Source organism: Rattus norvegicus, chromosome 19 (genome assembly GCF_036323735.1).
Source record: "Rattus norvegicus strain BN/NHsdMcwi chromosome 19, GRCr8, whole genome shotgun sequence".
Taxonomy (NCBI): Eukaryota; Metazoa; Chordata; class Mammalia; order Rodentia; family Muridae; genus Rattus; species Rattus norvegicus.
In genome coordinates, this window is record NC_086037.1 from 72,299,863 (window position 1) to 72,317,650 (window position 17,788).

The window sequence follows — 17,788 nt, forward strand, 5'->3', positions numbered from 1 at the left end:
ACAGTAAGACTGCAATAGTCATTTATGGAATAATTACCTAGTGTTTTGTTTTTGATACACATAGATTAAAGAAATAGAAAATGGAGTGAACATTAGCATTTATAGGACATTGCATGAGTATAAAGATATTTCTGTATAATAAACGTATGATGTATCGATATTTTGATACAGTTACTTGACCTTAGTTTGTCTCCAGTTCATTAGTTTTATTGATTTGAGCTGTAATTATTCTCTGGGAATATTGTAAAGATTAAGTGGTTACAAAGAGTGGAGAAGCTCAATCCGATGGTAAATATTTACTTTACATAGACACAGTCCTTTAAAAATTTACTTTTCCTTTTTTACTGCATACCGTTCGTGTTCTATAAAGGTATTATGTCATTGAACACTGACTCCTCCTTACTCACTGTAGGGTTGTTTTTTGAAATGTTGCCAAGACTGTACTCCTACATGGCTGGGCATATAGGCCAGCAGCAGACAGCTTTTAGACTGCCTTTCATGAGGCCCCTGCTTTATCACCAGTGACACACACACACATACACACACACACACACACACACACACACACAGACACACCTACCTAATGTCAGCAACGTAGAGACATTGCTTTATATGTAACATTGTAGCATTACTTTGGATTTTAAGGTTTTAAGTTAGCACATTGTTTATATATAATAAACAGGTAAATACTGTTCTTCTGTAAAGCTAGTTTAATTAAGTTGAGAGTAAGGCTCAAATTCTGTTATTTTATTGTTACTTGATTTGAGCTCTTAGAATTTTTCAAAAATTGGATAGAATACAAAAAAAAAAAAATCAATCCTGTTCCTATCCTCTGTGATAGCCAAGTTTTATGAGTGACAGGGGGTTGTTTGAAAGCTGTCCGTTTGGTGTGACAGCTCAAAGCTGTAACTGATGGTCCATTTGGAATAACTAAAGTGGATGCTTGTAGCAGTGTTTCAAAGTTGGGAAAAGAGGAGGAGGAGGAGTATATCGCAGGTTTCACTGGGGTCTGTATATCCTGAGGCTGATGCTGCAGGAGAGGTCTGGTTTCCCACTTGAGATGACAGACATCAGGGTGGTGCTCTTTGCCTTGGTGGGGTTGCTGAGGACCTGGACCACAACCTGCCTTTTCTCCTTGGGTACTGAACTTTTATTTGGGATGGAATGTGGCCTCATTGGGTTATAGATTTGTTTTCATTTCTCCCTTGTTTTAAGGGAATGAACAAGGGTTTACATATCCTAACTGTGGGATCTTGAAAGCCTTTCTTTGAGTGTCTTCAGTTAGGAAACCAAAGACTTGCGTAAAGCCAATTAATTAAACAGCGGTGCTTATGTGATATCTGCCAGTGATTCAATGCGTGATTGCGAGATTATGGAAATCTCTTCCCAGATGTTATTTAGTTCTATCTTATCTCCCAGATGTTGCTGGTTATAGCTCAGTGCTGGCCCTAAATTTGAACACCTTTCCTGGCTGGCTTTGTATCGTTGGGGTTTGATATTGCCTATGCATAAAAATGCACTCAGTGTCAGTGAATGTTGAACTACTAATGACAGTGGACATCTTCCATGCAAAGACAAAGTGAAGACAGATCAGAACAAACACTTTGCAGACTGGCTCCAGACTTTAGGAGTCTACATATCTCTTCTGTATTACCCCTGTGTTCCTTAGAATCAATTGCAGGTTTGGTGCAACATTGATCTAAGCATGGCCTGAAGCTGCTCACGGCCAGGCTCAGGGGTAATCTCGAAGGACAGCTGTACCATCATCATGGATCCTGTCAAGGAAGGGAGTAATCTGCCGATTCCCATTAGAGAACTTATCACTAAAGATCTCCAGTGCGGTAGCTAGAGAAAGAGGCACTGATATTTTAATACCCCTGTGCAATTCTTTTCCCTTTCAGAAAGCCGAAGACGAGGACATTGTTCTCACACCTGACGGTACCAGGGAGTTTCTGACTTTCGAAGTTCCACTGAATGACTCAGGGTCTGCAGGGCTTGGTGTCAGCGTCAAGGGGAACCGCTCCAAAGAGAACCATGCAGATTTGGGGATCTTCGTTAAGTCCATCATTAACGGGGGAGCTGCATCTAAAGTAAGAGCCTGTCAGTCCCCTTCATCCTGCACTTGCTGTCTTCTCACTCATCTCCTCTCTGACCTACACGTTCTAGTAGTGACATTGTCTTCCTTTATAGGACATTTGTCTGGACCGTTTGTGGGATGCAACTCACCACTCTAACTCATCATTCCATGTCATGTGACCCTTAATCTGTAGTCTTTTTTTTTTCTTTTTTTCGGAGCTGGGGACCGAACCCAGGGCCTTGCGGTTTGCTAGGCAAGCGCTCTACCACTGAGCCAAATCCCCAACCCCAATCTGTAGTCTTCTTAGTTCAGTGAAAATAGCATGTGTGGAGGCAAAGCATGAGCCCTGGACTGGAGAGAAGTTTCCCTTTTTCCTCCACTTCCTGGGAAGCCATTTGCTCCTTCTAAGCCTAGAGTGAGTTTCCTGGCTGCTTGTGGAGAGCAGTTTTCTGCAGTTGTCTTGATCTTCATGGATCTCATTTGTAAACCAGCCTCGTGGCTGTTTCTGAAAGCAAGCCAGTGATGGTCCCTTTGTGTCCTTTGAATTAGAATTCCATTTAGTTAACGGATTATAATAATGGCTCGGGAATGTCTAAAAGACTGAAATAGGCAGAGGCTACAACAGCGGCTTACGATGAGATTAAAGCCTCCAGATCCCCTTTACTTTCCTATTTTGTTTCGATCATTTAAACTTGCAGGAAAAGAAGCCTCTTGCCAACCACTCAGCAGTCCTCACTTTACTTCCTCACAGGATGGGAGGCTGAGGGTAAATGACCAGCTGATAGCTGTGAACGGAGAGTCTCTGCTGGGCAAAGCCAACCAGGAAGCCATGGAGACTCTGAGGAGGTCCATGTCCACCGAGGGCAACAAGCGTGGCATGATCCAGCTCATCGTGGCGAGGCGGATCAGCAGATGTAACGAGGTAAACAGGATGTCGCCGAGAGAAGCCGTCACTTATCTCTGCGGCGTGATGAGATTGGGTGGGCTTGTCAGTAGAACGTCTTGTCTTCAAGCATTGCCTCATGGGACCCAGCTTAGTCTGAGCTTTCTGTGTAGGATGACTTTAAACTTTAGGTCCTCTAGTCCACTTCTCCAGTACTGGGATTACAGGTATGCACCACTATTTTTAGTTATGCAATAGAAGGGACCAAACCCAGGGCTTCATGCATTCTAGACAAATGTTCCTTGAACTGAGCTACAGCCCCAGCCTAGTGACATACTAGCTGTAGCAAGGACAGATCTCCTAATCCTTCTAATCCTTTCAAATAGTGTGACTTCCTAGTGACTAAGCTTCAAATGTATGAGACTATGGAGACCATTCTTATTCAGACCAATACACACTTGCTTTACTTCTATTTGCTGAATGTAGAATGAAATAGCCATAATTATTAAGCTATTTGTTTTGCAACGAGGGTCAATATAACATTGACCAAAAACTTCAGACCTAGGACAGAAATTCTTTTGAGTAGGAAGAATTCAAATGTGATCCTCAGAGTCCTATAGCCTGCCATTAATAATGACAACCTGTCATTATTCTACTGGAGGTGCTAAGAGGTAGACTCCAGACCTTACTGACTTGCATCTCAGCCTTCCAGTGATGTGTTGAATGGTGGTTATTTTTTGTCACATCATTGGTATTTTTAATTGAAGACGTATACATGCTTGTGAGCAATTCTCAGAATAGGGCACAGCACATGTGTCTATATTTGATAGTTTCTTTAGAGAAACGAGCAGTTAACAATTCCTGAGGACAGTGGTCAGTGCAGAGGTATGTATTAAACATCTTCTGTATGCCAGAAATTTTGTTAGGTGCTGGACACACAGCTTCATCTACTCACAAAAGTATTGTCACCTCCGTCTTTTTGAAAGCAAGACCTGGAGGCTAAGAAGACAGCAGAGAGGGAAAATACTCCCATACAAACATGAGGACCTGAGTTTCTGGAGCTCACTGGCCATCCATCTGGCTGAATTTCTGAGCTCCGAGTTCAATAAGAGATTCTGACTCAGAAAAGATAAAAGCAGAGAACCATAGAGGGCATCAACTGCTGGCACGTGTGCACGAACACACACACACACAGACACACAGACACACACACACACACACACAGAGAGAGAGAGAGAGAGAGAGAGAGAGAGAGAGAGAGAGAGAAATATGGAATGTCGTGGGAGATTTTTGCAATAAGGAGTAACAAAGATCATTCTGTTTCTGTAGGATTCTGATTCCCCAGGAGTAAGGCAAACCTGCACCAGCTTGATAATGTTTTGATAAAGGCATTGATTTATTCCATTTTGCCCTGTGAAAGATTTGAGTCTAGATCCCCTACTGAAATATCCCTGTCACATTTACTTCTATGTTTGAATTTCCGTGAATGAAGAGGATTTAAGGGTGGGAGCAGCTGTGATCCACAGAGCTGACTGTAATTCTCTGCTATCATTTTCTATATGGCTGGTTCTTAGGATACTGTGTGTGTGTGTGTGTGTGTGTGTGTGTGTGTGTGTGTGTGTGTGTATTATCTCAGTCATATGTAGATATAGATGTATATAAAGTACTGAGCTTTTTGTGTCAGTATGGAGAAGCTATTTGTACTGAAAGGGTCTGACTTAAGGAGTTTTGTAGACAGAGGACCCCAGTTTGGGTTCCCAGAAAGCCTCAGGTATGCTTTTGGTGGTGTGAGATTTATATCGCTTCCAAAGAATTTTTCCATTCCAGTCACAGGAAGGGATTGTGCGAATTATGCTACGGTAAATATTGGTGTCCTTGTAGGCCATCTTGTTGTCACGAATGAGTCCCAGTCCACAGTAATATTCTTGAGCTCCTGTAGGTGTGTGAGTTCATTCTGGGACCATAGCATGGTATCTCATTCAATGCTTTTGAAGTTCAAGGCTTGTATTCTTAATGTCCTCCTAGAGAAGGTGAGAATTCATGAAAAGAAGCTTCTGTGTTTGGCAACATGGCTCCTTTCCTCATATTTGGGGGTGCTGCATTGTGCGTATGTGTGGGAGTGTTGGTGTATGCATTTGCTTATCCTTGTTATTTTTTGAGGCAGAGTCTCTCTGAAATCACAGTTCTATGGTTTGGCTAGGCTGGCTGTCCTGTAAGTCCCTGGGATCTGCCTGGGGTCTCCCTCTACCTGTCTCCCACTCTCCAACACTACACTTTACAGAAAGTACTGCTGTGACTTGGTTTTACACAAGTGTCGAGACTCTGAATTCAGGTCCTCATGTTTATGCAGCAAACACATTATCCACTGAGCTCTTTCCCTCTCACCCACTACCTACAGTGCTTGCCTAGCACCCACAAGGCCCTGGGAAAGCACTTAGCTATCTCCATAGCCTCTCTGTGTAGACTGCCTGCCTAACATTGACGTAGCCTTATATTTGATCTCCCCACTAATTGCTATTTAAACACGTGTTCCACTAACTCTGGTCCTTCTGCAGCATGCAAAGCTCCCCTGAGCAGCACCTCTAGTCAGTCTGCGTTGCTTGATCTCTTCCCGTCTGCTGTGAGTCTCTGGCTCTGCTTCCTTTCCTTCCTGTGTATGGCACAGGCTCTCCCCAGGTTGATCTTCTCTGCAGATGTCCCCAATCTGATGCTTGCCTCCAAGCTTGCTCCTCACCTGCAGAGTCTGTTTGTGTTCTACAAAATCCCAACTTTTTCCGTGAAGAAAATATTAGGGAAATAGTCACCTTATGTTGGCATACAGAGACACGTGATATCATCCACTCTTACACAGCATAATCTAATAGCCCTTTGCTACGTTTGCATTTCTTTGTCCTTGTAGATCAGAGACTTTGTGTAGATGGATGGACATGTATAGGTTCTGCTTAGACACGGTGTTCTTCCAGATAAAGGCTTGAGCATCCCTGGGCTTGGGGGTCTGGATGGAACAGATGCCAAAGGATACCTAAGGATAATGACATAATGCTGAATGTCAAGAGCTTGTGTTCTGCCAGCAACCTCCTCCTAGGCAGAGTTTGGGAATGTTCTTCCTGCACATCTCCTAAGCACTGGAAGTATGTCTTCAGAGATATGAGGCTCCCACAAGTTCTCAGACATGGCCCCTAAATCCGCGGCTTGGTCTGTGAGTCTCTCTTCTCAGCCCATTCTTGTGTATGTCAGCCCTGTTGTAGATACTGCCCTCCCCTGTGATCTGTTAGAGACTGATTCTCAGTAGCTAGGCCTTCTTCCACAGTCTGCCAAACAAATTGATCTCTTTAGTCCTTCAGGACAGATGCCAGGCCATGTCGCCTGTCCCCCAGGGTCAGGCCATTGTGGAATCTGAGCCCCAGTGTTGTCCGCCTGACCACGCCGTGTTTCACAGACATGGTAACTCAAGGGGGCTCTCTTAACCTTGAATCTGTCTGCTGCTGCTGCTACCACCCTTTCCTCCTAGCTGAGGTACTCCAGCATCCTTTTAATTTTAGAATACTCTCTTCACTGTTTCCCTAGCCCCTTTACTCCTGATGGATGATGGGAGAGTTTTAGAAGTTGTACCTTATCCCCATTCACTCCTGAAGGATGATAAGACATCTTTATAGACAGTTTTTGAGATGTTTGTTTGTTGTGTGTTTGGCTTTTATTATCATGATTTTTCTTTTCCCTCCCTCCCTCCCTCCCTCCCTCCCTCCCTCCCTCCCTCCCTCCCTCCCTCCCTTCCTTCCTTCCAGTTTGGAAGGCATGAAACATGAAGACAAATTGATATTATCTACCCCAAGGGAGAAGGCTGGAGGGGACTGGTTTCCTCTGTGTGGCACTCAGAATAAGCTATGTATGAGAATTAATATTAAAGTCTGAAGGGAATGGGTATTTGTGGGAATTGCTGTAGTTCTTTGTAGCATGGTTATTTCAGCATGCCTGTTAGAAGCAATTCTGTATAAAACCTCATTTTAGCCTAAGCATAAAGATCTTTCAGGTGAGCTGGCGTCTTAAATCTCACGTGAGGGGATTTAGACGTCAATGACGGCTTCAAAATTAATTCTCTCTTTAGATCGAATCCTTTTAGAATTAGAAAGCTACATAGAATAGAAAGGGCCCTGAGGAATAATTCCTGATTCTTGACCTGTGTGTTTTGTGAGATGAATTTGGATAGGCCAGTGAGGAGAAGGAAAGTGGGGGGACATGGGGGATCTGACCAGAATGGTGACAGTCATTTACAAGCAAGATCGTCTCTGCCCCACATTAGATCTGACTGACAGTGTCATTACCCAGTGATATGGAGAGGAATGTGGGATTCTTGTGTGAGCTTCTGGTTCTTCTATGAAAGGGCCCAGTAACCTGGGGGTTTATCCTGTTAAGATCCTTGGTATCACCACCTAAGGACGTGAAGGAAACAAAATCAAAACAGAATTCGACATTGAGCCCTAAAACTCTCTCCCAATTGGTTATCCAACCCTCTGTGGTCAGCCCTGAACTCATATACATAGAAGTAACACTATACAGACTGAGCAGGTTGTATCTATATAGTTTGGTATAATCCCACTTAAAAACAAAAAACAAAAACCATGGGTTTCTGAGAGTTAGGAGGAAAGAAAGGGGGAAATGATATAATTATATTTTAATTAAAAATTTTAAATTTATTTATCACTTATTTTATGTATTAGGAAACTTTAAAAGATTTATTTATCCTGTATTTTATGTATATGAACGCTCAATTTCATACATGCCAGAATGCAGAATCAAATCCCATTACAGATAGTTGTGAGCCCCATGTGGTTGCTGGGACTTGAACTCAGGACCTTTAGAAGAATATTCAAGTGCTCTTAACCGCTGAGCCATCTCTCTAGCCCCTCAAAAAAAAAAAAAAGAAGCCAAAAGCCTCTCCCTCAGATCTGAAACATACCTGTTTATTCTTTACTTCCGGCTTATGACTCTTTCAACGTTAGCATTGTCCACAATAGACCTATAATCTAGGCCGGATGTCATACCATGGTGGACCCAAGCACAAAAGAGCACATCCATACAACCTGGTGTGCTAATCCCTGTGGAATCTGACGCATCCACCTTTTATTCAAGTAATTGTCCAGCCAGTGCCTGCTTTATGACAAACATGGGAATGAAATGGAAATGGCAACTGGAAATATAAGTTTTCCTAATTGCTAGCCAGGATCAGTCTGAGGGTAACTGAGAGGGGGCGTTAAGGTTGTACCAACACTGACTTTCCTACCGCGATGGTAGCTTTCAGTCTCTCCAGCCCCTCCAAAAAAAACCTTAGAATCCAGAAATTGCATTAATAATTAATTTACAAAGAGTTTTTTAACTTTCTATAAGAAAAAAGTATTCTAAGTGTTTAATAAAAAAGCACAATCATTGGGTAATATCACAGTTGATTAAGAAGCATGCTACTGTCATTTACAAAAGCACTGTATCATCTGAATATCTTTTTGAAAGTATCTCTATACTGTTTTGTAATTTTGTTGTTGTTTCTATCGTTTATACCTATAAATAAAATTATAGGTGTGATTCATAGGCGTCTGTATTACCGACTTGTTTGTTAGTTGCTTTGTACAGTGACCACAAAGAAAAATAAACCCCCAGCTAACTAGTCAAGAAATGGGATAGTTTATATCCTACAGAACGGGTTGTGTACTGGAAACACCTACTATTTTTTCTTAGTCGATAGAACGCCTCTTCTAGAGACCATGGCAAGGGTCTTCCCAGTGCTGACCTTGGCCCCAGTTGGGTGAGACTGCAGATTTCTTCTCTTTGAACAGACAGAACAGCCTGAGGAGTACAGCTGGGCTTACACACTGGCTTTTCTAATTTTGATATTTTTAAAAATTACATCTTTTTATCCAGTTTTTATTAATTTTAGTAACATTTTTTAAGCATTAAGCTGACGTTTAAAGGCTGGCGAGATATGGACTAGTAGGATGTGCTCTTCAGGGTGCCTTTATCCTGCAAGCCAGGGGACCACCTGACATACTCCGCTTCTGTTTTCTTGGCTGGAAAAAAAAAAGAAAGAAAGAAAAAAAATCAAAAGACTTTTCCAATCCTTTCTCTTAAAACTGATACACTCCTTTAGTCCCAGCCCTTAAGAGGTGGTAACAGGCAGATCTCTTCTTCTGGGTCTGACAATGCTACCCCACAGAAACCCCATCTTAAAAACACAAACAGCATTAACCCCCACAGACAAAACAAAACGAAATAAAGCAAAAAGCTGGAGAAACTACAGGGTGTGGCCCCAGCATCAGGATGTGCAGACATGGGGATTTCTGTGACTTTGAGGCCACCTTGATCTTGAAATAGTGAGTTCCACACTAGTTAGCCAGGAAGGCATAGTGAAGCCCTGTCTCAAAAACAAAACAAAACCATCATGATAAAGCTGGAAGAATTAAAAGGCGTTCTAAATTCTGTTAAATATTTATATAGTAGACTATTGATGGCTTTATTTAAATCTGTCTTTCATATGTAAATTAGACACAGCTGAGGTGCTGGTGTTTATGTGTGTACCCTTCAAGAACATGCATCTTGAGTGATTTTTCTCTACAAAACCTGCCCGTTCTCTTTAACAGAATTTGATTTCACTTAATATAACCTTATATATTCCCTCGGCATACTTGAATGTTTATAAAGAGTTTGTTTTAAAGGGTTTGGTTTTTTTTCCCCCTCAGAAAATTGAAGAATTGTATAGTGGAGCTAAATTTATTTTTGAAAGCAAATGCAAAGATCTCTCTCTCTCTCTCTCTCTCTCTCTCTCTCTCTCTCTCTCTCTCTCTCTCTCTCTCTCTCTCTCTCATCTCCTGATAAAATATCCTATAGCAAGCAGAACTTTTTCCTAGAGATTAACAGGGCAAGTGTCTTTCATGTATATTATCACTTAGAATATCAAGGTTTTTTGGTTTCGAGTTATCCTTTGTGTGGCTGGGGGGGACTCCCGGGCCTAGGCATGGAGCTGTAGAATGGCTCTAAATGTTCAGCTACGGAAAAGCACACTTGTCTTTAAGGGTACAGGGTGTATGAGGCTTGTTTCTGCTTTTGCTTCCTCAAGGAATCTTAGATCCGAGGTAGCGATGGTGCTTCAGATGACATTCTCGTATGTCTTTATATCAGTGACCTTAAGTGGTTTACCGGCCAGGAAAGCTGTCGGCTGTCATCTGCAGTTCCGAGGGAAAACTAATAAAACAAACCCCCGTTTCACAGTCTAAACCTTCTTAGTCCAATTCGCCACACCAAAAGTTTATCATTCTCCTGCAGCTTGAGGGTCCCCAGTTGTAATTGTGCTGACCCTTCTATGGGTTCCACCCCTCTGGTGCTCCTCAAACTCAGCCTGCAGCTTGGAGCGTCATTAAGTATCTCATTACGGAAATGCAGGATGGTTTTCAACAGGAGCGAACACTCCGTTCAGTGGAAGGCAGCTTACCAGGCAGCTCCCTGTCTGAATGGGGTAGCCACTCTGTCGGATGAAAAAGTCTGCTCATCTCGGGCCCTTCCTGGCTGTATGTCAGTAGCACCATTCAGAGAACTGGTCTACCTCGGTCCTTCACCAAGTAAAATAACTACGTCATTCCTAACGCAGACGTCTTCTTCTGGCTGTTTCTATGGAGAAGATGGCATGTAGGACCCAGCTTTGATGAGGAAGACTGCATACAATTTTAACCCATAGCCATAGAGATTGATCTTTCCCAAAAAAGGCAAACTTAAAAAAAAAAATCTTTTATAACTTGGTCTCTTGTCTACCAGGCTGGCCCCAAACTCATTCTGACTTTGAACTTCTACCTGCAACAAGTGCTGGGATTAGCAGTGTGAGCTACTGCACTCAGTTTATTCTGTGCCTGAGGAGATTGAGCCCAGGGCCTTGCCAGGCTAAGCAAGCACAGTGTGAACTGAGTAACGCTCCCCAGCCCTTGACCTGCTTCTTCTTCATTTAGGAGACTGTTGACTTTGCTTAAAGCTCATGTCGTTGTGCTTCTCATCAAAATATTTAGCCCAAAGATTGGGAGATGATCCTGTGAATAACACATAGAAGTGTTAACACCGTGATTTGGACCCCAGAACCTCCCTCAAAGCCAGGCAGGCATGATAGCTGCCCATTATGTTAGAACTCTTGAGGTAGAGGTAGGGGATCCCCTGAGCAAGGTAGCGGGGGTGGGGTGGGGGGGCAAGCTCCAGGTTGAAGGAAGGACACCGCCTTGATAAAGTTGGAGAGCTATCAAGGAAGTTACTCAGGATCAACTTCAGGCCTCGTCATGCCTAAGCACTGGAGCACATGAGCCCATACACATTCAAGCTTGCACATATGATACACATGCTTGGCACACACACACTCCCACTATACATATACATGCAAAACAGTTTGATCCTTTCACACACCTCTGTATATGTTTGAAGTGTTTCTCAGTTACTATTTCAGGCTTACAGACCACAGTGAGCCTTAATTTCTACAGAACTTATTTTCAGTGTGTTACTAAAGACACCTAAACTGATACACAGAAGAGGCAAACATGTTTCTGTCCCATAGGTTCAAAGCTAAATGAAGTCCAGGATCTGCAGACAAAGCCTGCCTTCCACAGAGCAACAGGTAGCAGGAATCCCAAATTAAACAATGGTTCGTCTTGACCTCAGTACATACCTCCAGTCAAATTGAAAAAATAAGCAATACGGTGAAACTTTAAAAACTAAAAAAAAACTTTAATATACACATTTTCAAATGTTGACAGAGATTCACAGAGAGCTGGTCATTAGGCCAACCTGACACAACAAATTATTTTCGTATGGGTCGAAAGGTTCTAGCTCATTTGAGGCCTGGTTGGATGCAAGGCTTAGAAAGTTGTTATCACGGCACCATGCTGCTAACCAGCCTCCAAGATTCACATTCCCCTGTCCCTTTCTCTGTAGTTGCGGTCTCCTGGGAGCCCCGCTGCACCCGAGCTGCCCATAGAAACAGAGTTGGATGACAGAGAACGCAGGATCTCACACTCCCTCTACAGTGGGATCGAGGGGCTGGATGAGTCTCCCACCAGGAATGCCGCACTCAGCAGGATAATGGGTGAGTCAGGTAAATCTCTCTTCATTTCCTCTCATGTTTTCGCTTGCCCTGGTTCACAGAGAGGAGCTCGATGCAATATTAACGTAAAGGGGGCCTCTATCTCTGAGAGAAGAGAAAACGGGTTCATTGTGGCCATTCAGGAAACATAAATGTAAAGAAAGTGCACCCGTGCACCGAGTGGTTAAATACGCTTCCATTCCCAGAGGTTTGATGAAGACAGAAAGGAAAAGAGTATGGAGGGAATGTTTTCAATAGTCTCAGCATCCTTGGCTTCTTGAGAACAGTAGGGAAAGCTATGCTTTAACAAGCGACAAAGGCTGTGGAAGCAGCTCAGTTGGTGAAATCTGTGCTGTGTGACCCTAAGACTCCGTCTCCAATTCCCAGGGCCCAACTGAAAAAGCCAAGTGTGTTGGTTCCTTTGTAGTTCCAGCAGTGGGACAGGGGGACAGACTGATCCCTAGAGCTCATGGTCAGACAGACAGACAGCTTAGCCTAAGAGAGGCCCTCAGTCCCAATGAGAGACTGTCTCAAAAACAGAGTCGACAGCTCCTGGGAAGCAGTGCCCAAGGCTGGCACACCTGGGCGCACACATACACCCGTGAACACACTGGCACATGCTTGTGCACTCATAATACACAGTGCATATGCATAACAACTTTAGAAAATGAATCTAAACTAAACTGCTTAGTTACAGATGAAAAATATACAAGCTACCCAGTAAGACACGTCTTTAAAAACAACCACAGTAGAGACCCACCTTTATTCTTCAAATCCTCAACTCATCTCCTGCGACTTTGTTTGATCTGCCCCATGCTGCCTTCTTGGCCCCAAGTGAGTGACGTGGTCACAAGCACTTGCCCTACTAGATAGGTCAGTCTTTTCCTAACAGACGCGGGAGTGGCTGGTTTTACAGAAGTGCTCACCTGAGGGTTAACCTGAGAGAGTTTTCAAATTTAAGGTATAAGAAGGAGTTTTGACGTAAAAACCCAGATTTATGATCTATGTTGCAAGTCTGTAGAGCAAAATCCTAAATTTAATTGCATCTTGAGTATATTTAATACAGACCTAATACAATACTAGTTCTCATTATGGCGCATCACTGAAGCAGAGTTTGGTTGATTTGTTGGGGTGTTTGTGGAAAGAACGTTGGCAAGGTGTTCTGCTAGCAGGAGACGAGAGTGCTTTAAGGAACAGTATTATCGAAGAGATTTCTACTGAGCACCTCAGGAAAAAAAAAAGAGTATTTGTATATCAACATAAGTAGTGCGGTTCCCTGCCATTTTTCCTTGTTCCTCGTCTAGCTTTCCCCTTGGAGGAATTGCTAAGTAAATCCTTAGTTTCTTACCTTTGATATGCTCCGTGCAGGTTTTCTCAATTTTACACGTGGCACGAGAGAACCGGGGGAGCAGTCCCTGCTCTTGGTTTGAGCCCCGTTTAGTGTAAGGGGCCTTGTTTCTAGCTTTGACTATGATATGTGCCTGTTGGTTACTGCTGCTGATGGGTTATCCTCACTTCCTTGTAAAGCCGTCAAGCGTCTTGGTCCGATTCTTACCTGTCGGAAAAAAAAAAACAAAAACAAAAACCAAAAACCTCAGGCCCCCTGGGAAAGGATTGTGTGTGCATGTGTCCCTGGATCTGTGTGCATACAAAGTGATACGCTGTAATTTCCACTCTGTTATAGGAACATAGGATTTGCCATACTGATCACCCATTGGCACACCAGCTCCTGTAACCTGCATCCTGCCTCCAATCCCTGGTTCTTCAGAGGAAGGCGAAAAGCTAACACTCAAACACATACCAGCCCCCACCCTGACCTTTCACCTAGTGACTGGTTGAAATGTGTGACATGGGTTGAGGAGTACATCTTTTTTTTTTTTTTTCCCCCATAGTTTGTCATCTGATTTTGTTAGTCCTGACTTGTTAGTCCTTTTCAGCGGGTAATCTGGGAGGCAGTGTTATCCCTCCCTCTGCTAGGTATGTAATGAACCCTTGCACTCACCATGACTCCCCTTGAAGGCTGGTTCTTCCAGCTATGCTTGATGTTGCTCTGCACAGGTCCTGGGACCTATGGGATGGGGATGACATCATACTCAGTAGGCCAAGTTTTTATAGTAGTGTATCTTTTAGGGAAGGGATACTGGGGTTTGAATCCAGGGCTTCTCAATGACTTCATTTGTCCATGTCCTTAAGACGTGTTTTATATGCTGTACTGGAATCTAGGTTAAGGCCCATGTGGCTTTACCTAGAGAAATATATAGACTTAATTTGTCTTGCTGTTTACAAACTTCAAAGGTATTATACTTTTTCTATCCTTGTTCTATTTTGGGTTGGCTGTAAGAAACGCATGCTATTGGCGAGGTTAGATAACACTGAGATTAGAAAGTCTGTAGAGGATGTTACTTTGCTACTAGGAGGTCAACCGTACCTAATATCAGAGTGTCTTGTCTCCATCAGCCTGCTGATTTGTACTGTGTCTGTGCATAGACATTTCTCCGTCCTACCTGGCCAGTTCACATCCCTGTAGACTATGGTTTCACATGATGGAAAGAGAAGTGTTGAAATTCCTTATGATGACACAAAGAAGTGATTAATTTTGTGTGAGCGAGGCAATTTTTCACAAAGAGTACTTTGTGAGGAATTTTAAAGGCCTGCGATAATTTTTGAAAGGGTATATGTCCCAGGAGAAAGACTTCCAAAAAAAGTGTACAACCAAAAGTAAACATCTTTTCCAACTGGGAGGATGTCAGATGTCTTTAGTCACACTTTCTCACTTAACGGATAAGAGAAATGTGTCTCAAAACCCCATGATGATTTTGCTTTGTTTTGGTTTGGCTGTTCCCTCTTTCTAGAAGTAGCACCCTTAGGGAATGCCAAGGTCTCACGGTAAGTTTTATTGACACAAAATTGACTGAAAGACGTTGCGGTATCTCCATAGCCTCGTGGCCCTGGTCCCCATAGGATAGGACATTTAAGACATTTCCTCGACACCCACATCACAGGCTTCATTTTGCTCTTGTGTTGGTGTTACGGACCCCTGGACAGTGGCTTGCCTGAAATGGCATATTGTTCCTGAACCACAGTTTGAATGTATGGTTTTTCTGGGTAGTGGGTTCCTCTTTAGTAACAGCCAGTTTATCTCTATCACTTTCAATGGATCACTCAGAAATGTGACCAAAGGCCAGACTTAACCACACTCCTCTCCTTTTGGCTGGATTCCCACTGCCACTAATGTTAGAACATGAGTCCTACTCATGTATTAGGAAGCAGCTCATAGGGGCTGAAAGTATAGCTAAGACTATCTGCCTAGCATTTGTAGTGCCCTGCTCCCAGAGCCACAAAGATAGGGCAAGCAAGTTTTGTTGTTGTTTTTTTGTTTGTTTGTTGTTGTTTTTTAAGTAAGAAAATGAACAGGTAGGTAGGTAGATAGATGGATAATAGCAGACCTGGCCAGACATATCCCTTCATGAGTCTTCTTAGTATTTCTCTTTTGAAAAGCCTTGAAAGACCTTTCCGACTATTCAGCCATGCCAATAAGAACAAGGAAAACGGGCACAGTTTGCCAACAGGTTTACTTCACAAATATACCACAACCTCCTGTTTCTGAGCATAGAGCATTTTTTTTTAAGTTTTTGCCTGCATAATTTTGTTTAAAGCGATTTTATCTTGCGCTAAATTTTTATTCCATTTTACTATTTATCTCAGTGGTTTCTGTATTCATTCTCTTGTGGTGGTTTAAATAGATATGTTTAGAATATTTTCATTTTGTTAAAAACTTGACATAGAGCACCGAGATGGTGATGCTGGTTTTATAATGAGTTCTGTTACTGACAGTTCTCATCTCGTCCTTTGTCCCTGATACCCATACATTGTGTTACATTCCATGTAAATTCATCAACAAATAAATGTCTGGTAAACAAACACTCTGTATGTTATTGTTTCTCTAAGACCCTGCATGTTTGTTTTTGTAGTCTGGAGATACTGATGAAATACTTGGGGCGGGGGAGAATTTAGCTGATTAAAAACTGAAGCCACCTCGAATCACAATTCGTGTTTCTCAGCTAGGATGTGTCGAAGGGCCAACAGGTGTCAGTGAGAGGTCCTGGTGTGTCTCAGTAGAACATGTAGCTTTGAACTGTAGATGTTTGTATCCCTGACAGTTTCTAGAACCAGATCCTGGAATAGTTCCTCACAAGCACACTGATTGGAGGAGAGTATGGTGATGAGATCCTGAAATTCTTACAAGATATTAGACTGGAGAGTAATGCAAGAGAGACGTCTTGCCATTTGGGGAGAGGACGAGGGGGAGGGGGAGGGAGTAAGGGAGGGGGAGAGAGAGAATAAGAGAATGTGTATGAGAAACAGAAAGACAGATAGCTATTGATATTCTGTGTCATGTACAGTACATTGTTTCTACACAAAACAGCGTAAGGCACACACACACATACACACACACAGATTGTATGGTCTAGTCAGTGTTCTATATTTATTAGTAGGATTTCTCTTAAAATAAGTGTGTCAGTGCAAGGGGTTGCATGTTTGACTTTGAAAGGTACACTATACCTACTGTGTTTGTATAGTTTACTACCATAGATGCACAAGTGACGTTTTCCCGAACAGATTTCAACTCTAATATCCTACAGCTTGAGTGGAAAGAGGCCATTTGAAATCAAGACAGAGAAATGATTGCATTTGATTTACTTTCATGTCATGAGCATTCCTAAGAACTTGCCAGCTCCTTGGTTTGTCAAAATGGCACATTTGAATCAGAGTAGGGTGCTTGCCTAGCTAGTATGTAGAGCAGAAGTTTTGATGAACACGCATGGTTCTGATAGCAGCACACTTAATGCTAAATAATGATGTGTTTGTAATTTCTGGCAAGCTTTCTTTGGGGAGGGGGTTAAGGATTAACTGAAAGACATACAACAACTTAATAGTTTTCTGTTTCTTTACTGAATCAGCCATAGAAAGATGTCTGTAAGCTTACCTTGCCAGTTGATCAGGGCTTACACAGTATGCTAATAAATGCTCAGCTTTAAAGCTAGATCTAAGAGTGATATTAAAGTGCTAATACATGGTTGTTAAACTATTTTGAAAAGTCAGTTTATTGTGACGGGGGAAAAGCACCTTGTTCAAAATGGTGGTGAGTCTCGAGCAGGCTCAGCAGCGTTGCTGTTTTGGATAACAACCAGTACAGTTGGCTGAACAGATTTGGACATTAGATATAGAGGGATTGTTTTCCTTCTTCTCCCAAGGTAGGTGGGGAGATTGCCGTGGTTCCTTGCTTGCTTGGGTACACACTTTAGTGTGCCATGTCATACGGTATTTTTCGTTCTGTGAATTCTGCCTCTTGCAAGGTGTGCACCTGGACAAAACTTTCCTCATTTTATCCTTACTCAGAAAACAAGTGGAAAGGTTTTCGAAAGAAGTTGTAAGAACTGTAGGTGATTTAGGATAAGGACACCATTTGTGCTCCAGCGTTACCTTTAGGGACCTAGAGACTTGAGACACGATTTTATCCCAAGAAAGGTTATAGTGTATGAATGCCAGGCTGAACTGTGAACCTCAACAAATTGCTGCAGGGGCCTGGAGAGAGGACAGACATACTCTGAGTGTTTTGTCAATGACTCGTCATACTTAAGGTCCCTCCTCCCAGGGCAGGCCTCAGAGCCTCAAGAAACACATCTGATCTAAGCTAAGCCTTCCATTCTAGGTTGTCCTCACTTCG

The 17,788-nt window shown here is 42.7% G+C and overlaps 1 protein-coding gene across 20 annotated transcripts in view; it reads left to right on the forward strand.

Annotated features, from left to right (window-relative positions):
- Window positions 1-17,788, forward strand: part of Pard3 (par-3 family cell polarity regulator) — a 549,854-nt gene that overhangs the window by 322,443 nt on the left and 209,623 nt on the right. For 11 of the 20 annotated variants that reach the window (XM_039098024.2, XM_017601367.3, NM_031235.2 and 8 more), the window contains 3 exons: window positions 1,902-2,090; window positions 2,829-2,999; window positions 11,913-12,072. In XM_039098024.2, coding sequence (XP_038953952.1) covers window positions 1,902-2,090; window positions 2,829-2,999; window positions 11,913-12,072 — 520 coding nt within the window. Of the gene's footprint in view, window positions 1-1,901; window positions 2,091-2,828; window positions 3,000-11,912; window positions 12,073-13,744; window positions 15,982-17,788 lie in introns of those variants that run through there. The other 9 variants (XM_006255836.2, XM_006255828.2, XM_006255833.2 and 6 more) reach the window with 3 other exon arrangements.